This window comes from Pelodiscus sinensis, chromosome 7 (assembly GCF_049634645.1).
Source record: "Pelodiscus sinensis isolate JC-2024 chromosome 7, ASM4963464v1, whole genome shotgun sequence".
NCBI lineage: Eukaryota > Metazoa > Chordata > Testudines > Trionychidae > Pelodiscus > Pelodiscus sinensis.
Window position 1 is genome coordinate 22853461 of NC_134717.1, and position 23493 is coordinate 22876953.

The window sequence follows — 23493 nt, forward strand, 5'->3', positions numbered from 1 at the left end:
GCATTTTGAATCAGGCCCTTAAAGTAAGGACTGAATGAGACAGATACTCAAGCAGGTGTAAATCAGCATAGCTCTGTGGAAGGTTAAATAGTAATGCTGATGTATACCTTTGGAGAATATGACCTACATGTTCAAGAGGTGAGTCTCTCATGTTAAAATATTTTGAGCTCTATCTCAAACTATGGGCTGGATTCTCCAGGGTAGCTAGGCTTTTTTTCTGGGCTGGTGAGGCAAAGTGGTTTAAATTCCATCTTAGCTAACCAGGGGAGGATTTCACTTGTATTTGGCAGTCCTCCCAGTTCCCAAACCCACATACAGTGATTATTGGCAATTTGTACAAATAGATCAGCTTGCTGGCTTCTCTAAATGAGGTCGGGGCCTACCTCCAGATCTGCACAAAGTGCTGCTTAGCCAGTCCATCGAAGCTAGGGCACTGCGGGTATGTCTACACTGTAATGTAAACCCAGATTACCAGAACCCAAGTTATCAGACCCTGAATTTATTAATTTAGGGCATGAGTGCTTGCACTCATTTACTACCGGGGGGGGGCAACAGAATTGCCAGGCCCTTAGGCAAAAGGGCTGGAGTTGGGCTAGCCTCCCCCCACCAGCCCTTCAGTATCTGGAGCTTGGGTAGTGATTTAAAGCCATTGCTGCAGTAGCAGCAGCCAGGAGCTCCAGGCTGCTTTGTATTGCCAGGCCTGGAGGCAGTTGTCTTCCTTCTCCTCCTCCCCTGTTAGGAGGCCTATTTGCTTAAATTGCACTAACCCAGGTTAGAAGGTGTTGAACCTTGGGCCCAAACATGGGGGTTCAGTATCTACACTGGGTTATGCACTGGCCCAAGTGCAACCACCCATTTCCAGACTTCTTAGTACCCTCCCAAAACATGTTGTCCTTGACTTAACTGTTCAAAGGACAAAGAAAGTAGGCCTGTGGATTGGTGGACTCCAAAGATATGTCCACACTACAAGAAATCACCCGCAGCTTGTGGCCCATGCCAGCTGACTCAGACTCATGGAGGTTGGGCTGCAGGACTCTAAGGGTATGTCTAGACTACATGCCTCTGGCGACAGAGGCATGTAGATTAGGCTACCTGGCATAGGAAAATGAAGCAGCGATTTAAATAATCGCCGCTTCATTTAAATTTAAATGGTCACCGCGCTGAGCCGATCAGCTGTTTGTCGGCTCAGTGCTGTAGTCTGGATGCTCCGCAGTTGACATCAAAGGCATTTGTCGATCTCCCCGGTATGCCTTATAGGATGAAGTTTACCAGGGAGGTCAACAAATGCCTTTGATGTCGACCGCAGAGCATCCAGACTACAGCGCAGAGCCAACAAACAGCTGATCGGCTCAGCACGGCAGCCATTTAAATTTAAATGAAGTGGCGATTATATTGCCGCTTCATTTTCCTATGCCGGGTAGCTTAATGTACATGCCTCTGTCGCCAGAGGCATGTCGTCTAGACATACCCTAAGGGTGTGTCTAGACTACAGGGTTTTGTAGACAAAAGTGGACTTTTGTCAACAAAACTACACCTGCATCTACACTACCACCGAGTTCTGTCAACATAACATCAACAGAACTTGGCAGTTTTGTCGACAGTGGTAAACTTCATTCTAAAAATTATAACGCCTTTTGTCGACAGAGTTCTGTCAACAGAAGGCATTATTGCAGCTACACTGTCCTTTGCATCTACACTCTCATGTTGATAAAGCGGCTTGCTTTGGCGACAGAACTGGATGTAGTCTAGACGCTCTTTGTCAACAGAAGCTCTGTCGACAATAGCCTGTAGTCTGGACGTACCCTAAAACTTCAGTGTAGATGTTCAGGCTTGGGATAGAGACCAGGCTCTGGTGACCCCATGATGGGTATGATCCCAGAGCCAGGGCTCTAGCCACAATCCCAGTGCCTAACTTTGCAATTTAATAGCCCCACAGCCTGAGCCCTGCCCTGCACGTCCAAATCAGCTGGGCCAACCATAGGTGTTGTGTTGAAGTGTAAAGGCTGCAAAGTAATCGGGCTTCAACTATGGGTCCTGGTTTGACCCTAGCTCAAACTCATTAAGTCCAGGGGGTCCTGGGACCTTGGTTCCAACTCTATGAGGGGTAGCACAATTTAAGTATAGACAAAAGGAAAGTTAGGTGTGGGCCTGGGCTTACACTGCAGCATTGACACACCGTGTGTCTATTTTAGGAATGTGTAGGCCATCAGTGACTATAGATTCTAGCTATCAAACAAAAAAATACTTGTAGGACTTGACAAGAGCAAGTCTTTACAACATTATTTTATGATATTGTTAAAGCACAGTACAGTAGAGGGTAAGCCTTTCAAATAAAATATTAATAAAAGAGTGCTGGCTGGTCGCATCAAAGATACGAGACAAGAAACCAGGCCTTCTGGTAAAAGGTCTTTGGTATTTAACTATCCAAAAGTTACAATACACTGGAGTGTTACCCTAACAAAATAAGTCTTTTGTTAGCCTACATATGACATCCTCACAGAGTATAACAGTCTTGGGGCTCAAACCATTCAAGAAGCAATTACAAAATCAATAACACATGCCATTGTGATTACTTTTGGTAAGTGACAGCATGAAAAAAGTGCAATGTTCCCATCCCCCACCCTGCCCTGCGAAAGAAACTGAAACAACACTTCTTCATCGTATCATAAATAAAATACCACTTTTTTAGTTTTTCTGTAAACAAAAAAGCTTTGGAGAGCATGGTAACTACAGGTTCAATTACTATGCATAAGGGAAATTTCTGTCATATACTTAGTAAGGATGAGGCCACAACTCAGTCCCTCACCTGGGGTGGCAGGGTCCAGGCTGCAGCGCTCTGGCACCCAAGGCAGCAGGGCTTTGGCTTCACCCCCTTTCATAGTAACTTTGTCATCAGAAAGCCATCAGTGAATTGAAGTTTGAGAGTGCTCTAGATAAGACAGATAGAAGCTGGGAGATGAGGCATGATCTAAACCTTCTATACTCTGGAACATGCCCAGAGAGATTAAGTAACTTGCCCAAGGTCACAAAGTTTCTGAAGCCTGCTTTCCTGAATCCCAGTCCCAGTGTCTTAATAAGACTATCCTTTCTCCCTAATAATATACCTGCTTAAGTTAAAACACCAAGGGCTACATTCTGCAATCTTTACTTGAGGAAAATTCTCATGTAGTGTTTCGTTCACATTGTTTGGTTTCATTAACTTCAGTGGGCTGTTTGCTTGAGTAAGGTCTGCTGAATTTGATACCAAATATTGTATCTAAATCAACTGCAGAAAGCGAAAGGGCAAGTCTCCTTCATTTCTTGACTACCTGGATGCAGTTTGACACTTCTGTAAATACAGACTTGGGGCTGTTATCTTGTGTGGAATATAAAATTCGTAAAGTAAAAAGCATGAGAATTTCTCCCTCTCTCAAAGCAAGTATCCACCTTAAATAAATTAAATCATGTAGCAGCAGTAGCTAAGGTGGTCAATGCAATTAAATTCAAAACCTGAATGTATTGAACTTTCTGCAATTATACATGGGTCATCTCTGGACAATATGTTGGCCATCTGGTAGCATCTGTGCTGTTCCCACTAATAGAGTTCCTGCTGTGGCTCCAGGCCATGACAGGCAGCACTAAGCAGGTCACATGTTGTGTCTTTCAGCCATATTTAGGTCACAGTTTTGGGGGAGGCAGGAGTAATAATGTTGCACAAAAGCAATGAAAGTGAGGAGCCATACTCAGCTATTTCGTGCATGTAAAAAAGTTAAGGGATACTCTTCACAATTTTATCTGCTCCTCAGCCCTAGGCTGTAGAGAGGGGAAAGCCATTTGTGGCAACCGTAGCAACAACTCCACTTAAACTTACACTTCAGACAACAGTGGCTTCTATAAAAGTCTCTCTAATATTTCTTTTTCCCCTTCCAGACCCCCAATCACAACAATCTCACAGAACGTATTTCCTAAATGAACAATGTACTGACCTGTAAAAAGAAAAAACTGAAAAGAATCTCCTCCTTTTTTTTTTTTTGCTTGTTTGTTTTTGTTTTTTTGTTTGAGGCAACAGTCAACTAGGAATCACTATTCAGATTTCAGGCACAAAGAGACCCTCTTTAGTAATCCTGATCAGAGCCTGTGATGGAAGAGCTGTCCTTCTGAACCCTAGATAAACCTGTAGGAGTAGGAGAAGGGAATGTACCGGAGGACATATAAATAATTTCATGGGAAATCTGCTAAGTCTGAACTGCTTTCATGTCATATATTTATTCCACAAACCATTTTGAAAGGTAGGCTAATGACTTAAAATGTATACCAATTAGATTAGAAGTGTTGCCTTTTTAGATCAGGAAAAACCTTGTCCTACCTACAATTCTCATACTGGGCTACATAACCTAATGACTTTAAAACAATTCACTTGCAAACTCACATGCACGAAAGATATAGTGTTTTTTTTAATGTGACAGTAATGCATTTTCTCCAAAATTCATTTAATATAGATTTTAAAAAACACAATGTGCTCTGTCTCTTGACCAACATAAGCAATTTCAGTTTGACATCAATTAGTGAGTAGCTTTTTACTCTTATAGACATATTTATAATGGAAAGGAGTGCATTTAGGCTTTAAGGTCCTGCCAACTAATCAATTTGATGAACTAATTGATAATAAATGTTAATTGACAACTAACAGCAGTCAATTAATTGCATTTCAAATGCAGCTCCAGGAAGCTGAGTTGAACATTATTCTACCTCAAGCTACTCAAATAATATCTCAGCAATGACTTTGCAACAGGCTTCAAAGGTCAAAATGAGCTACTTTTCCGACGTTAGAACATGTACATAAAAAGCAGTGACCTGTGCACAGGCATACTTTACACTGTAATTCTGATGTGAAGACTAGTTGTAATACTTATTGGAGTGCCCCATTCATAAAGCTCTACTGCAGTTAAGGCTGCATCTGCACTTTCCTTTATAAAACCCTTTTTTTAGGCCTGAAATTCCCTTTGGGCTGAAACACAGAGCATAGGTCCCTATTGTTAGGAGAGCCATTTGTTTGGCTAAAAGCTGATCCCAATCAATAAGCTGTTTGTGGGATGCAGACAGGGGGCTCCTATTGTTTGGCTTGACTTTATTTGCATGTAAGAGATTCTCTCTGGTTTTGACTCCTTTTTATTACTGCCCAGAAACAAATACTTTGGCCTTACAAAAAGGCGGGGGATTGGAAGAGGGCAGTCTATACAGTTTTAACCAAACTCTTTTACAGAAATAGTACATTAAATAGGGCAATATGGATGAGTAGCTACTGCTTTTTTTCCCAACAGCTTACTGGACCCAGGATTTGAGGTCACTAAAATGAATAAACCCAATAACAAAAATATGTTCAGAAGCTTGCTTTGGATGCTTACTCAATGTCTTAGGGCTCTCTCCCAGGCTCCTTCCCAGCCAATCTTCACAACCCTCTGTCCCACACAGTGCAGTAAGCTTCCCTTTAGTTCCTTACTTCAAATATGACATCTAATCCGTCCCCTGAGCTATCAGAGGTTTCTAGAGCACCAGCTGAGCTCTCTTTACACAAATGGTCTAGCCATCCTGTAACTAATTCCCCCTATCAATATGGTTATTGAAAAGATGATGTTAATCAGACTGAAGAAGCACTTGCTCTCCTCTAATATCCTTGACCTTCGACCATCAAACTTCAGACTAGGTTATGATACAAGAACTCTCCTCCCTAAAGGGCTAGACAGTCTCCTCATTGGCACGGCCAGGGGACAACTGTCCATCTAATACTGCTAGATATCACAGTAGTTTTTGCCACCATTAATAATCAGTTGCATCTGACTTGCTTCCAGGCATTTCAATACTGAGCAGAGCAGCCATAGGCAGGCTTCATCCATTCTTCTAAGATAGATCCTAGGATAAACAATGGAAAGTTGCTCCTCTTTTCTTCAGAGCTCTAGCCCAGAGAGTCCTTCTCATTTCCAATAAGTAAGACAGACTGCCAGGGCTGATAGTGAGAAGCTATGAAACTTCAATGCCAGCACTATAGCAATAGTAATGCAGAGCTAAGACTTATCTCATGAAGGGTAGACATCACCCCACCTGAAAACCCCCAACACCTAGATGAGAAGCAGGTGGCTCCAACCCAACTCAAATAAAATGGTAATGATGCTGCTGGGAATGGGAAAATTCTTTTAGATACTGCAAGGAGCTATACTCTCTGGCTATGTGCACACTGGCATGATTTTGTGCAAGAACTCTTTCGCGGAAGAGTTCTTGTGCAAAAACTCTTCCAGAAGAGAGCGTCTACACTGGCATGTGCTTTTCTGCAAGAGATGTGCTTTTGTGTAAGAGCATCCATGCCAGTGTAGACGCTCTCTTGCGCAAGAAAGCTCTGGTGGCTATTTTAACCATAGGGCTTTTTTGCACAAGAAATTCATGTTGCCTGTCTACACTACCCTCTTGCGCAAGAACAGTTGAGCAAGAGGGCTTATTCCTGAGAGGGAGCATCATAGTTCTTGCGCAAGAAGCACTGATTTCATACATTAGAATGTCAGTGTTCTTGAGCAAGAACTCGCAGCCAGTGTAGACAGGCAGCAAGTTTTTGCTCAAAAGCTACTGCTTTTGCGCAAGATCGCACCAATGTAGACACAGCCTCTGCTTCCACTGAGTCTAGCGGCCATAAGATTGTCATGGATCCTTGCTGGACACATCACTGCTTCTAGATGCTCAGTTGACGGTACTGGCCTGAACACTTTATTCTATCTGCATTAGTCAGGAGATTGAAACTTTTCTTTTCATATTTAGATGGTGATCCATGCTTTCTCCCTATCTGTTCTAACATACTGCAGACAATATCTAGGAAGGACCAGATACCATTTCTTTGTAGCCAGCATGCAGAAGCTCACCATACATAGGTGGGTCAAAGTACTGAAAACACATCTGCTGTGTCTACGCTGCACCCCTTTTTCGGAAAAGGGATGCAGATTAGACACATCAGAATAGCAAAATCCGCGGGGGATTTAAATATCCCCCGCGGCATTTGCATTTACATAGCTGCCACTTTTTTCCGGCTTGGGGATAAGCCGGAGAAAAGCGCCAGTTTAGACTTGAAAGTAGGAATAAGAAATCCTCCAGAAAAGGGCTTATTTTCCAGAGAATCACGTCTAGACTGGCGCTTTTCTCCGGCTTATCCCCAAGCCGGAAAAAAGTGGCAGCCATGTAAATGCAAATGCCGTGGGGGATATTTAAATCCCTCGCGGATTTTGCTATTCTGATGTGTCTAATCTGCATCCCTTTTCCGGAAAATGGGTGCAGTGTAGACACAGCCATCATGTTGTTGTGTATCACTTAAACATCTTCTCCAGTTCTAGATTAAGTATGTGATCCTGGTTCTCATCTTAGAGGCATAGTCTCTAAGCCCTCGCTGTATGTCCCACAGCAGCAGATGAACCAAACAGGAATATAATGGCTGATGGCTCCAGGGTCAGACTGTCCAGAGTGAAGGATAGACATTCCCTGTGCTTTAGAATCTCACACTTACAGAGAAGAGGGTGTATCCCAACTTTTGCTGGTTTTAGGTCACAATGTAAAAGATATCACCCTGCTCAGGACTTCCCTCCACAACTGAGACAACAGCATGAGACAACAATGCTTCTCTTGGAAGTTAACAACATAAAAAATCTGCATAACATAAGAAAGTGGAAGAGAGTATAGTCCACTCTGCATGAACTCATATTGTGCTTAATTATCTACATGGTAATTTGATACCATACTGGTGGTCATATATAAACAGATCTATATCAGGTCTTATCTTTCTCCTAATCTGTGACCTACGAATAGGTTCCTGTCCTTAAAACTCCCAACCCAGAATTGTAGATACCGCTATAGGCAATCTACACTTTGGCCCTGACCCCTACTGAATTCTAGTTTTATGAATTTGTTTAGTTATGTGCTCGGACTGCAATTAATATTCCATATCACTTGAGCCTGGAGAATACAGAATAAGATATTCTGAGACGGTTACAGGAGGCACAGAACATACTGAATGGCTCTTGGGGAAGGAGCTAGGGCTTACTGGAGCATAATAAGGAGAGAATTAAGAGTCCTGTCACAGACATTTGCAGGCCATTTAGGCAACATCTACACTGCTGGTTTTGCTGGCAGTGAGTATGCAAACAAGGCACAGATTAGCATATCTGTGCCTCATTTGCATAATTTATGCAAGCCAGTTTTGCACAAAGGGTTTTTGCGGGAAAAAAAGTAGTGTGGATGTTTTCTTTTTGCACAAAAAACCCTTTTCCCACCAGATTGGTAAGCCTCCTTTTCCGGGGCATCTGGTGGGAAAAGGGGTTTTTGCGCAAAAAGAAAACGTCCATACTACTTTATTTCCCACAAAAACCCTTTGCGCAAAACCAGCTTGCATATATATTATGCAAATGAGGCACTGTGACATGCTAATCCACACTTCATTTGCATCTCACTGCCGGCAGTGTAGACATAGCTTAGAGAGTTACAACAGGAAAAGAGAAATAAAGTCTTCAGAGTCTATTGAAGGATTGGAAGGAAAAAGTGTTGAGTTCAGGCGAGGGAAAATTATAGTAGGCATAGTGACCTTGTATTAACTCCTCCAGACCTAAAAACAAAAACACAGTAAATAGTTTGAGATGGAGTGAATATTACAGACTGTTTGCCTATCCCTAATTATATTGGATGTTGTTGCTACTAACACAGCCAAACTCATTGGCATAAAATGGATCTGATCTTATTATAACACTGTGGGAAACGTAATGACACTACAATATTTCTGTGCTGCACAGTTTTTAAAGGCATGTAAAAATTCACAAACAAAAGCTCCATTACAATAATATTAAAGTTTTGGCACAACACAAACCCATGTCTGGTTACAACTGCGCAGCAGAAACATCATGCAAGGTATGTCCTTCAGTAATTTCCCATGATTAGGCACCAGCACAATGACTTGCTAAGTGTCCAGTTGTATTGATGTGTCAAAGGATGCTCATTATTTTTATGCCAAAACTGTGCCACTGTGCTTTTTTGTGGTGCAACATTATTTAATAGCAGTTGTTTGTATGCTCATTGTTTAGTAGGGAAAGATTTCCACTGTTGTCTATTTACTGTATTGTCAGAAATGGTTTATTTTACATCATGACACAGATCCTACATTAAAACAGTCATTGCCAAAAGTCCCTGTGAATGTAACTATTTTTATGGGCCAAATGTTGAGAGTCAACATTTTAACACAAGCTTGTTGTATAGTATATTGCTCAGTAAAGGGTCCCTCCACTGCAGGGGTTTGATAGTCTGTCTGTTGGCTAAGCCGTTACCGCAATTCTATGTTCTTTTTTGTTTTATTAAAGCAAGGATGGGCAAAGTGATGCCCATGGGTGGCGTATGGCTCATGGAATTTTATAAGGTGACCTATGGCTCCCCTCAACTTTACTATAAAGGACAGCTTGTGAACACGGTAGATCTCAGCATGCAATCAGAGCTACTTAGACCAACCTAGAGCTTCTGTAGTCTCTGATGGCCAGCCCTTTTATTTGTTTTATATAAGGAAGGTGCAACTGCAACTGGCTAGAGTTGCTGGGAAGTGAATTTTAGTTAGCCAAAGTTTGGTGTTCTAATATAGGAGCAATGCACAGGGACAGACTGCAGTGAGAGTCCTTTCCCTGGCTTGCTTAAAAGTTTCCAGGCTCCAGACAGCTCCATGCAGGCTTTCATCTTTGGCAAGCTGCCAGAGGAGGGTGCTCTGTTGTCAGGTGAAGCCCCTCCAGCATGGAGAGAGGGAACAGTCAAGTAGGAATCCTATTTCCCTTACATCTTTCTTCGAGAAAGATACTCTAGTGAGTGGTTTGGGTTTTTTCCCTTTTCTCTCATTCTGTCACTCTCCAGCTCTTTTACAATGGCAACAACAACGATCTTGTCTAAATGATTTCACAGGCACTAAATTCAGACACTCAACTTTTAACATTTCAATTTTGTCATTCTGTTGCGCCACAAAAGGTGCACTTCTCCGGCATAATGTTCCAAGAATTATGTCAATGAACAGTAATGGCTTTTAACATTAACTTGATCATTAACAACTACATTATCTGTGGCATATCTACCTCAGTCTATTGTGCAATATAACAGTACCACAGTACCTCAGTCTATTGTGCAATATAACTGTAGAGAATCAGGAAATGAAGGCATGGTGTATACAAAGAGGTTTGTGGATTTAACTACTGGTGTGATCTTAAACCAATTTCGTACAAATCAGTGCAGTTTTGTGTGTGGACACTCTTAAATCAACTTAAACCTGATTAACATTGGTTTATTTTGCCCATTTAATGTGTCTAATATAACAAAAGGGATTGCACAATTTAACTGGTTCAGTTTATTTGTCTTCAGTTTTTGCACATTAAGCCCTGAGAAAGGGGCCCCTTAATTTAAACTTGCTAAAATCTTTAGGCTGGTCTATGTGCAATGTTTGCACTGATTTTATTCTATCAGTTCTGTAAATTTACCAACAGAAGCTGTACAGATGTTACCACTTTTATCTCAAAATAACAGCCTCTACAGAGAGGGTTACACTAATTTAACTCTGCCTTTCCCAGCAGAATCAAAGGTAATGCAAGACTGCTAACTTGCCTTCCACTTTTTCCACACAAAAGCAAGCAGTTCTAGGCAAATCTTTCAGATATTTTGACATTCTACTGACAGTTTTCTTTTACAGTTCTTCATAATGTGGGACGTGCACCATAAACTTGGGATCCTCTGCTAGTATCAATGTGCTCCCTTGGAAAAATATTTCATAAAGTGAAGTGGCAGCTTCCTCTCCACAAGTATAAAGGGGGAGGTCCTTCTCTGGTGTAAATCTGCTTTGCTTTCAATGTTATGATGCTGATTTATACTATCTGAGAATCTGGTCCCAGTAGTTTGCTGTTTTCAAGACAGTGTTCCCTTTGGAGGATCTCAAAGCACCTTACCCCTTCATGAATAAAAACTCTCACAAATTCTTTATTATCTTCCCTTTACAGATGGAGAAGTTGAGATACAGAGAGGATAAGTGGCTTTACCATGGTCAAGCAGGAAGTCTGGGGCAGTGCTAGGATTAAAACTCATAGCTCCTGATTTTGCAGTTTATACTTAGCAGACCATGTCTCTCCATCGTTTTAATGACAAACTGCTACAAAATCCCAGTGATTATTACATGGTCAGCTGTTTACTCCCTCCCCTGATAACTTGCTGTACTGTGCTGTGCTCCATTATTCAATCATTATACCCTCACTATAGTTTTCACTGGTTAGTTTTACCTGCAGCAGGTGAGTGAGAAGGAAGTCAAATGGTAAAGAGCCTACATTCTACATTAACACCTGAAGTGGCAGGGCCCACACAATTTACCACACTATTTAAATATACAGATCTCTGCCTATTGACATAAATGTTACCAAAGTGATTAATATATGAGCATCTCTCTATATATGAAGTCAACATACCAAAAGCTAGTTGGTCTATGCACTGACCAGAGCTCAGTCAATCTGAAGACAAAGAAATGGGGAGGCAAAGTTGGCTGTGTGCCACATTTGTGCTTTCCTTTTTCCTAATTTTGGGGCCTGCTGGGACTGATTCAAACCTCAGTACACAGTGGAGCAGCCTTACAGCTGATCTAGCTTACACCTGACTGCACCCCCACTAAGGCAATGAGCAGAGTACAGTAGCTCTGTAGCATACACCCATTTTCTTTGGCTGTGGCTCTGATGCACCATACGTTGAAAGACTGGGGATAAGTGACCAGCCCCATATACCATTTGGGGAGTCCCTGACATGAGATGATGAACCTTCAGGTATCTGGTTAAACCAGCTTTGTGGAGCATTGCACTGGTACAGTGTAGATGGGATCTGAATAACTATTAAATCATCATTCAGAGCTATAAATATATTGTTCCTCTAAAATCACAGTTAAAACCACAAGGATCACAAACTGAAGCCATAGAAAGACACCTGTATACAGTTTACAGAATTGTGCTAAGTCTATATATGAAAGTTTAAAATAAACTGGGAAGAAATCCTTGTTTTATAATCATGACGTTTTTCATGCTAACTGTGGCTTTTTTTAATATCAAGCATAAAACCTATTAGCATGCAGGAGTTCACAGGGTTTCCTGGACCACACTGCAACCAAGACTGCACAAGGCTACGTGTACATAGCTTCCCTCTTCCACAAAAGCCTATGCAAATGAAGTGCAGATTAGCATATTGCCATGCTTCATTTGCATAATTAATTAGGAGCCATTTTTTGCACAAGAGATTTTTGCCAAAAAGGCTCTGTCTACACAGTGCTTTTTTGCACAAAAAGCCCCTCTTGCGCAAGAGCCATTAATCCTGAAAAAATGAGGAAGAATGGCTCTTGTGGAAAAAATCTCTTGTGCAAAAACAGCTCCTAATTAGTTATGCAAATGAAGCACAATAATATTCCGTGCTTCATTTATATAGGCTTCTGTGGAGGAGGGAAGCTGTGTAGACAGCCCCGGCTCTTCTAGTAGATTATCAAGCGATGTAAGGCCAGCTCAACAAAGGTATTTAGACACCTAATTCCCATTGATTTTTTTCCAGAATCTAGACTGCAGTGATTTTGTGTGATTTGAACAAATGTCCACTGTGGACTAGAAATGATCCTACTTTGGCATTTATGAACAAGCATTAGAAAATACAAACTTACTTTAAAAAAGAGAGATAAAGAAAATTAAATTTTTGTATGTGGGATAGATCCTTAGCTAGTACAAGACAGCATAGCTTCATTGACAGCAATGGAACTACCGTGATTTACAGCATTGGAGGGTCTGGCTCAGGTATGTTTACATTTGACTGCATATTTAAAGATATGAAGTTGTTTCCAAAGGCCTGCACTGTTCAAATATTTCTTCTATACCATTACCTCTTTCTAAAGCACATTTTTCTTCAAACATCTAAAGTCTTGCTGTGCACATTTATAATGTTTGTTGATCACTTTTTTTTGTAATTCCATTATCACAAATCACAGGGTTGCCAAATATTCAAGGATCATAAGATCACGAATTGACAAATAGCAGATGCGCAGAAAGAGGTTTTAAAAAACATGCATTCATTTCCCAAATGCAACTAACAACATACCTATAACTTACTGTTAGCAAACCCAGACACAAAGCCTGTAAAAATGCACTATCCTACTAAATTCACCATTTTGACTGTTTTAACTCAAAGAAGAATCAAAAGAAATTAGAAGGAAAACCTAAGAGGTTTCAGACAAGCTGTTTCTGTTTAAGGGACAGAAGTTTCAGCTCAAAATGCATCATAATTGTGATGTCATTGAGCAGAGTGAAAGCTGCAGGCAAACCTAACATGTTCATTTAATACTACTACTGTAGGCATATTTGAAACACTATAGCATCTTCAGACTATAATTATAACTGTTTGTTGTTACTGTGGTTTCAAAGATAATATAAGTTGTTCATAAAATTAACACAATGCTGATGTATCGCATACAAAATACCAACTCAGTGTCATGGGCAAAATATTCCATTATCTATTTTGCATGGGGAGAAACAGCTGAGAAACCTTCAGACCATCGAATTATGATTCAAGTGTTATCATTATCAGCAATTAGAGATGGAAACCCAGAGGTGCTAACCAAAATACTTAGCTATAATCAGGTAAGTCAGCTTCAACTTGCTTTGTTAGTCAGATCACAGGTGTTCAGTACCCACAGAATTTATTCACTCAGTCAATGATCGTCTTGGGTTGTACTGTGTCATTAGTATTCACTAACACAGTTGTAGTAAGAAGGAGGGGAAAACACCAACATGGGAGGGAAAATAAAAGATGAACCGTGGGGAAAAAAGAAGCTGTGTGTGTAATACATGCTTCTCCCATCCCCCTCCTCCTAGGATTCTAAGATAAACACTGGCATGTGGTGCCTTCTACAGATGGATCAACAGCAGCATGCTTACAGCTGTGCCTATCTGTCATCCAGGTGTTGCAGGCTGCATTTGCCAGCTTGCCAACAGGCAGTGAGACTTCTTTTAAGGGTATGGGAGGAGATCACCTACAGTTGTTTGACAGAAAGAGACAGAGTAGCCCCCACACTGTTAATTGATAGGTTTACTCATCTTCACCACCTTGCTGTTCGGCTTCACCCTCTGAGGTGCAAAGAGAGGCAGATGTGATATTTGGCAAGCTGTCAAGATTTATCTTTTTTAAGAAGTAAGACACATCACAGGCTGCATTAAGCAGGTCCTTCTGTCTGTAACAACACTGCCATCAGCACTGAACATGCCCTCTGCACATGCAGTGGCTGGTGGATGATTTAGGGAGAGAACAAGAGGGGCTTTCCCCCACATTCTACATGAGGAATAGGCTTCAAATCCTGTGCAATGTACATATTCTTTTTCAAATAATGAAACAAACTGCTTCTGGCTGAGTGTTCTTACCCTACTCAGGTTCTCTTACTACTCAACACAAAAGGTACAGTATCTGAGCACCATATGCTCAAACCTAGCCACAAGCACAAATACATTTAATATGGTAGGAATCTATTCCCAGTTTTGCTGATGGTACCATGTGGCTTTTATTGCATCATTAGTTATTTTGCACTGTCAAATATTTTCCCCTTCCAATTACTCCAGTTATCCCCTTGCTGCTCTAGGACAGGTTTGAAGTGGCACACATCCAAGTTGGGAAACATAAGATTAGAAGGGTGGTGGTTGTTGGCACCCAATTGAATCTTATTGTTTGTGTAGCTAAACCTTTTTCATCTATGTGACATGGTCACCTGAGAAGCTAGTGGTGATATTGTCTTGTGAGGCTTGGGTCTCCTGCACTTCTTGTTGGAAAACAGTGAATATGAAACCAGACAGTGCTGAAGTTCCTACTAGTGAATGTCACTGTGACTTCAGCATTGTCTCCTTTTATGTCAAATTCATTTTGAATGTTTTCGAACAGGAAGTGCTGGTTAAGTACTGACAGCACAAGACTGGCAATATCACTACTAACTTCTCAAGTAACTGTTTTAAATAGGCAAAGGAGGTTTAAATAGTAGGTGACAGTGGGCATACCCTCTGTTCTTCCACATGCATGGAAGCATGGCTTTTTGTTTTTCTAGAAATGAGTTGGAACTTTCTGCACGAGCAGATGTTTTGGAAAGTAGTGTTCTTCTTGGAGCCAATACAGAATATTTCTGGCCTAGACAAAATGGGCAGCAGGTCCACAGATCTTGCATTCTGCTCCTAACATATTTTCAGTAAGTCATTCAGAAGCAAGAGAGGCCAGGCTGGGTTCAGCCATGGTAACACTGTTTTATTATACTTGAAAACACAGAACATGTTTGGCATCACTGTTGTGTAGAGGCCTGATTCTGCAGTCTAGCTCTTGAGCAGTTATTTAGAATGGTACTGCTTAACACTCACTTTGCAGGTTACTAATTGTAACCTACACCAGGTACAAAGAAGGGGAGAATCAGACCCTCTGAACAGAAGAAAAGGAACATTTTATGCTGGAACTAAAACTCCCATAGCAAATTGACTGCAGTATAATCTTTTTCAAAACCCTTTAATTCAGAGTGCTACTTGTTTCCTGATGACACTTAGCTTGGAGCTGGGCAAGGCAAAGCTGGCAGACTGGAAGATTGCCTAATGTGCTGTGACTGACATGTAATCGAATACTTAACCACTGGTCCACACGTCTGTGGTGAAGCGAGTATGACATCTCTCTGCATAGTTGTGATCGCGCCTCACTCTTCTGTAAACAGTTTCATAAAGGTGCAGTATAGCTTTTTATGAGAATTATGTGAGAGAGAAGATGAGTCACTGAGGTCACCTGCTGACAAGAGCTTTATAGGAACTTGCTAGAAACTAACCTTTAAATGCCAACATTACTCTACAGATGAGCTCCTTTCTGAATAGTTAACAGAATGAAAACATTATTATGGCTTGTTGTACACTTTCTTTTCACAGCCACCATTGCATTCAGTGAAATGGACAAGCCACTTGATGGCTCTTTCTTTTATGTTTCATAATCCTTTTGTATTGGTGAGCACTAGAAAACCATTTGAAGAGTGGGAAACTTCCAGGGAGAGAATTCAGCTCTTCTGTTCAGGCCTCAGAGAAAACATTGATTCTCCTTTCCCTTTACCACACCCTCTTAGCTACCCAAACACTTTGTTTCTGAGTTCTTTCCCAAACCAGCAAGCATTTCCTTTTAAAATAGCATTTGAGCGGTGACATCCTGCAGGCACCAGCTCTTGCCTCGTGTGGCAGCTGATGCAACTGGACAATATTTTGGTAACAGTTAAATAAAGCTGCCATGTCATACCTGGAGGTTTAGAGAAAGTGTTTCATTGCTTGACAGTGGTTCAGATTTAAACATGATTGAACAGTTTACGGTGACGATAGAGGGGTGTTCTCCTCCCTTCTTTTGGTGTTTGGATGATAGCATCTGAAATAAATGTCCCGGTCAACAGAAATTACTTAGATTTCTCAGTTGTATGCTGCTCTCTTTCCCCTCTTCTGGCAGGCTGAGAAAAATCTCACACTTTTTCTTCTTGATTAAGAGCAAGTATCAGAATCTTCACCCTTCTCTGCAGATACTTTTGGTAGTTAACAGGGCTGTAATTAGACTACTGAAACATGGGTATGTAAAAGCCTGAGACCTGTGAAGGAGATAGTTTTAGTGCTCTAAGTGTCAGATTTGAAATACCTAGAGTCCCTGGAACTACCAGGGTTGATTCATCTACTCATCCTGCAAGGCAGCTAAATTATGCTTCATGGAGTTCACAATGTCTCTTTTAAAAATACTTGTGCGTGGTTTGGTTCTTTCTATCCCTGAAATTGGTCTTCAGTTTTCACTTGCTCTTATCGTTAATAGAAAAACTAGAAAATGCTGGTTACCTGGTAACCTTTACCGATAGCTGTTGAATATCCACTGTTTCAGGGATGGGGAATCTTTTTGGACCCTGGGGGCTGCTGACCCACCAAAAAAATCAGTCAGGAGCTCCTGACCAAGGAGCAGAAAGACACTCCCCACATTCCTCTTGCACACCAGAGCGTAGGTGAACCCAGGTTAGTAGATTTTGCATGCTCCAGTCTTGCAGCGGGGAGTGGGGGGGGGGGGAGCCCCAAGCCTCAGGGGCTGGAGCCAAGGAAGCTGGCCCTTAGGTTCCCACTCCTGGTTTAATCTTTCCCTGGGCATACCAGGGCTGAGCTCTGACAGCTCTAGGCTGGGTAGTTCATAGCCTGGAAACTCCTTGCTTGTCACATCAGTTATGAAAGTAAAAAGGTTGCTTCAGGCCTGGCACCTATTTCCTTTATGCCAGCACCTCTTTTGCTACAAATTAAGCACTGGTAAGACCTAGACTGATATTCTCCAATAAGCCCAAGGAAGTTAGATTCCCAAATCTTAGACTACCAAAGGGAGTTTGGTAGTTAACTCATGTGGGTTCCTTTGAAAATCCAACCTGATGTCCAGCTGAAATCCAGAAATGCTATGCACAGAAACCTGTCAGTATTTAATGGGAAATTATCCATATGCCCCCTGTCTCTGAATGTCAGCCATTCCCATTCAGAAGTATAGTATCATGTCAGAACTCAATTTCTTTAAAAAGAACAAAAGCCCAAATCCTGAGAAATAATGCTGCCTTCCACAACATGGTGTAGACAGCATAATCTGGGAAACTAGAATCAGTGTGGCTTTTTCCTAGCACTCTTGAAATAACTGATTTTTGTTCTGTTTTTGTTCTCCAGTACTTTGCCTCAGAAATCAGCAGCTATTATGCCAAAGTGTAGTAGCCTGCAGAGATGCACAGAGACCTAGATATGAAGCTTGATGCTTGAGAAGTTGAGTATAATTCCACTATAGTTCCAGGCAGGTTTTTATCTATTTACTGGTGATAGAAGTTCCCAGGCATTTCAGAGCACAATCTATCACCCAGCATGTCATACTAAGCTTCCTCCTTTCCCCAAGTCCTCAGTGTAGTATAGAAATTCCCTTCCTATATGGGGAAGGTAGAGGAAAAGAATGTACATCCTACTCCAAAGCCACTGTCATGTCTCTCCTTGAATTTGATACCGAAGGCTCGGGCAGCTGGCAGCTTTCCACGCGGGACAAAACTCACTACTTTTACTATACCATTACTCACTTTAGGCCAGAGATGTCTGTTTTGATTATTCAGGTCTCCCGTACCTCAGAGCCACCTGTACAAAACATACAAAAGTGATTCTGTTACTATGTTCACTGAAATAATCCTAGCAGGAAAAGATATCTAATCCCTAGCATGATGTCTTACACTGTGTCTAAATTAAAAGCCCCTCTTTGGATAAGAAATCTATATTTTGTACCATCTTCATGGAAAATAATCTTGATTGCTATTGTCACAGATGGGCCCGAGTCAATAACTAAGATCTGAACACCTTAGCTAGGTAACGAATTTAAGGAAAAGCCTGGTTCTAAACACTCGGTTTCAAAATCTGGCTGGGCATTAGCATTTTCCCAACTGTTATACAAGTAGGTTTGAACTGATTCCTGTATTCTAAACATAGGTCTGAGATATGGATCCAGGTTTTTGGTCTCATCCCATTTTAACTCTCACATCTGCTTAATGTTAAAAAGCTTGTCATCTCGACTATGAAAAATGGTAGAACAATCACCACTGATTTCTCCTCTGCTTCCTAGAGTCTGAGTAGATTCAAAATTCTCCTCACCAAAACTTTATGCAGTGGCTGTCAGATGGCTTGAATATTACCAGGAAACACGTGCACTTTTCCGGCTGTTCAAGTGATACTAACAGCACCATTCTCTCTCTATTTAGTTTAAAAATTAGGTTGATAATGATAATGTACCTCCCATTGATGATCTCCCACTTTTTAATGATACCCATAGTTCTCCCCTACATAAATGACTACATCTTCACAGAATCTCCATCTTGATTAGCACTCCTGCTAGTAAAATTTCACATACTAAATCAGTACCAGCTGCAGCAAGAAAGAATGAAAAAGGCAAGTGTAAATGTTCCATATGCCCTACCAAATTGGCATCTGTGTCAGTAACCCTGTGGTTTTTTTTTTAAACAATTGTATACATACATTCTCAGAAGTGTTTTGCTAAAAGAATTCTGCAAGCAAAATTCTCTCTGTTGGTACATCACTGAAATGTCACATTTAAATACAGCAAATAGTTTTGTTTTTTCTTTATATACATAACATGTAGATTCAATTAAATGAAGTTGCTTCAAATTTACTGTACCTTTATTATGATGTCCATTCACTGTAACATGACACTGGAGTAGTCTTGCAAAGCTGCTTTACATTTAGAGTTTAGTTATTAGTAACGTTACAGACAGCCAAAGTTACTATGGCATTTTAATCATTTCCAAGTTGAATTCAGAAATAAAGAGTCAAGTTCCAAATCAGATATTCTAGAACACAGTGTTGGGAAGTATTTGTAATAACCAACATCTCTGCTTTCAAATGACTCATGGATGACGATACATTGAGAAATATTTATCAGAGATAACCCAGAGATTGCAACAAGGTAGAAGCAGGGACATCCATTGTCTTAGCTTAATAATGAAGAGTCACTATTAGGTAAGACAGCTGCTATAGCCTCTTGGGACATCAATATGATACTAAAATGTCTGAATATCAGCTCCTTCATCATACTGCCGCCCATGAGACTAGAGCATAGCACAATCATTCCACATTCAAAAAAAAAAATCACTGAAAAGTAACCAGCTGTATCCTGGGTGAAAACATGTTAAGACATTTATGTTCTTGCTGTCACTGGGACTTGATCAGTTTGAAAATGGACTTTTCAAATTAACACAAACATCCCTCCCCTCTCCAAATGGCTAAAAAATGCTGATAGCTTCTGTGGAAAGATTATATAGGCCCAGATCTTCAGCTGATGTCAATCCATGGGACTTCAATGGAGCTATGCTGATTTATGACATCCAGGGATCTGACTTGCATAGAAAAATATTTAAAAAAATCATACCGTTTCCCCAGCATATGATAAGAAATCTTGTAGTTAAGAAGAAAACAAATTTAATAGCATTAATAGAAAGATGTATCCAGAAATATTTTCCCTCATTTCCAAAAGCCTGGGAGACCCTCTCGAAACATAGTGCTGTCCCTCTGTCACATGATACAGTGGTGACACATGTTCTATTTTTACAGTGCTACCTGGAATGTATATTTGCATACCACACCATGCTTGTCCACGGTAATCAGAAGCCATTATTTCCAAAAGCTAAAGTGTCCCTCCTGGACCCTCGTATGCCAAGCTTCAGCTGAGTATTTTCATATGGTTGTGATATAATTGTTTTAAAGATGTTTGTAAGGAAATTCTGACAGAATCATAACTGTGGTATCACATTAGTACTACTGCGCCTGCATCTGTGGCAGAGGTTCCTCTTAGCCTTCTATAGGGTCATGGATAATGCCACTTTAAAAAACACCTCTAATCTAATACTCCACACCAGTAATGATCAACAAAAACCCAACCTATCAAGGGTAAAGTATTTAGAATAGGGAACTCTGGGCAGGTCTACACTAGGAAATTATTCTGAAATAGCATATTTTGCAATAATAACTCTTGAAATAACTATTTTGAAATATCATGTCCACACTACAGAAAAGCCTCAAAATTAATCCGAGGCAGGCTCCCTTAATGTGGACGCACTACCTCAACTTAGAGTCTTGGGAACCACTGGGGAGTAATTACTTTGAATAACTTTGGGGAGCAGTTATTACAAAATAGCAGCAGTTGAACATCCACAATACCGCTATTTCTATATAACTATTTTCAAATAAGCATTATCCCTCATGGAAAGCAGGAGTTATTTCAAAATAACCAGCCCCTTATTTCAAAATGGATGCTCCACTTGAAATAACTTCCTAGTCAGAGCCATGACTCCAAAGATGACACCCTAGCTTCTCTGAAATCAGTGAGATTTTATCCCTCAGGTCTCTTCCTAGCTCTGGCAATGACTTTCTATGCAATATTGAGCAAACTTATTCATCTTCAAAAATGGACATGAGAGGTAGCTACAGAACATATTTTCAAGGTTCTGGGAAGTTTAGCTAATTAACATCAGTAAAGAAAGTAAAAGTTCCTTATAGTAAAGATGGAATATAAATGCAATTAAAGAAAATATATTCAAAATGGTCTTCAGCAAATATTGTTCTTTTTTCCCCTCTGCAGGAATCGTAAGTATGTAACATGGTCTTCCAGGCCAACACATTAAAGAAAAACACTCTTATCATTCCAAAACGGAAACTTATCATGATAAGAATAGGCTGCTAAAAGTTCTGTGATCATTAACAGGTGAGAGAGATTTTATTGCCCTCTCTGCCCCCACCCCAATTTCTGAACTTTCTGCTTGCTTCTATGCTACTTCTAGATGCCATTGAGACTACAGATGTATATAAATGTACAGAGTTTTCCTCATCAAGAGATTAAAGCAGAGCCCGTTCAATATGTATAAGTACAATCACACACTCACCAACTATGTTTTACGCCTGCCTGCAACCTAAACAGCTGAACAGATTGTGATGAAATTCAGACACTGACAATTTGATGAAAAAAATGCTTTTTGTCTAAAAATCTGGCATCCAGAAGTTTTGCAAATCTTAACATTTTATTTTGAAGAGAGGGACCAGTCTTATTGAAAATCTATAAGGCAAATATGTAGATTTTTGTGTTTTGTGTAAGATTTTTTTTAAATACATGCATTTGTCCAGCATTGCGATTTTTCCAATGACATGGGTGCATTTTCTCTCCCTGACATCAGAGACTTTCGCTATATTTATCTAATAAGCACTCTTTGCCTACCAGTGTTTCAATGGTGATTTAACAGTAGTTTCAGTGTCAAATTGCCCTTTCCTCATCAGGGATTGTTAAGCCTTTCTGTATTATACTTCCAAGACACTCACGAGCTGGAGTTGGGAGATATAATATTTTCTTTGAAGTTTGCATTTCACAACACACTGGGATGCAAACAAGCTCCAGTTTCTTGTTAGTCAAACAATTTTGGCACACAGGGACTAGGACTAAATATTGTACCAAATTTTCTAATTATGTCTTTGTGATATATACTACATGATGATAGGTGAAAGCAGATTCTAATCAATATAAAACCCCTTGTCTAAACAGGACATCTGGGCTTTGAAATATTCTGTTTGTTGTCTCAGAATTACCCTGTAGCAAGCCACCACTGAAGAACAAATATCTTGGTGAAAAACTTATCAGAAATGCTGAAAAGTTCTCATAAACAGATGAGTGCTTTTCTCTTGTTGCTTAAGGTGCCGTAAACCTCAAGATAAAAGTCAAACTTGAGTATGTATAAATTTACAAAAAACGTATGCTAGTGTAACATTAGGTTTACAAATGTTATAGCTCAGAAATCATGCAATGTTAAAGTTAAGATTCTCAAAGTTATCCTACCTTGGCCAGACTGCATATCTTGTGTGCTTCATAGTATAGATATTGAGCAACATAATGATTGTATAATAATATACATGTTTCTAAAGCAACACATTTGTAATATGGCTAAGTTAATAGGCTTATGAAAACTTAAGTTTATTGTATCATTGACCTGATTCTCACCTGATATAAATCAGAATAGCTCCATTGATTTCAAGAGAGTTACAGCTATTCACACCAACTAAGAATCTGAGCCCTATCTTTGGAGCATTTGGTGCCAAATTCTAATATCCACACTCATATAAGTAGTACCTTATTTTGTAAATTGCCCCATGTATGTTACTAGCAATATTCATAAAATGGGGTAAACTCAAAGGAAGAAAGAGAGACAGAATCTGGTCCTTAATTAGCAATATTAACATTATATTCATGTTAGTTTTAGAGAATAGTTTTGTTTTGTTTTGAGACAAAATCCTGAGAAGTCCAGTGCTGCTAGGTGCAGGTAATTTAGATGATCTGTATTCTTTGCTGGAGGAACTTACCCATTCTTTAAACTGGAATTCTTGAGAAGACTGACTTTACAAACACTTTCTTAGCTTCACCTGTCAGCCCCATGATTTGCTCTTGCTGTGACTGTAAACTCCACAGGAAAAAAGCTAAGCTGAAAGGAGCCTATCAGCTCTGCAGGCTCACAGACATTTCAGTGCAGAACATATTTCTACATTCAACTCCATCTATCGCAGAAGTTTTTTATACTAAAAACATTCCCTGTAGATAATGAGATGGATTCTGGCTCCCAAAGCAGCTGCTTTGCAAAGCTGGCTTGTCCAGTGATCCAAGAATTGCCCTGGGGTAGGGATATCCCCAGATGGCAGAGGGCCAGCACAGTTAGCTTTATGCCATCCCAACCAGTGGAGAGAGGATGAGAGCATGGTGGCTCTAACTGGTGTCAGCCAGCTCCAGGATATGGGTGGTTTAAAGGAAGCACAAAGTTACTTTTTCCCTTCCTGAAGCCCTGTGTGAAAGGAAGATTAGCTAGACCTGGGAGGGTCTAGCCTTTTA

General features: G+C 40.4%; 1 protein-coding gene across 1 annotated transcript in view; it reads right to left on the reverse strand.

Annotated features, from left to right (window-relative positions):
* Nucleotides 1-18152: 18152 nt before the first annotated feature.
* QTMAN (queuosine-tRNA mannosyltransferase) overlaps nucleotides 18153-23493 on the reverse strand; it is a 349427-nt gene continuing 344086 nt past the window's right edge. The window contains exon 9 of the mRNA XM_075933321.1: nucleotides 18153-18203. Within this exon, the coding sequence (XP_075789436.1) occupies nucleotides 18174-18203 (30 nt within the window). The 3' untranslated portion in view covers nucleotides 18153-18173. The remainder of the gene's footprint in view (nucleotides 18204-23493) is intronic.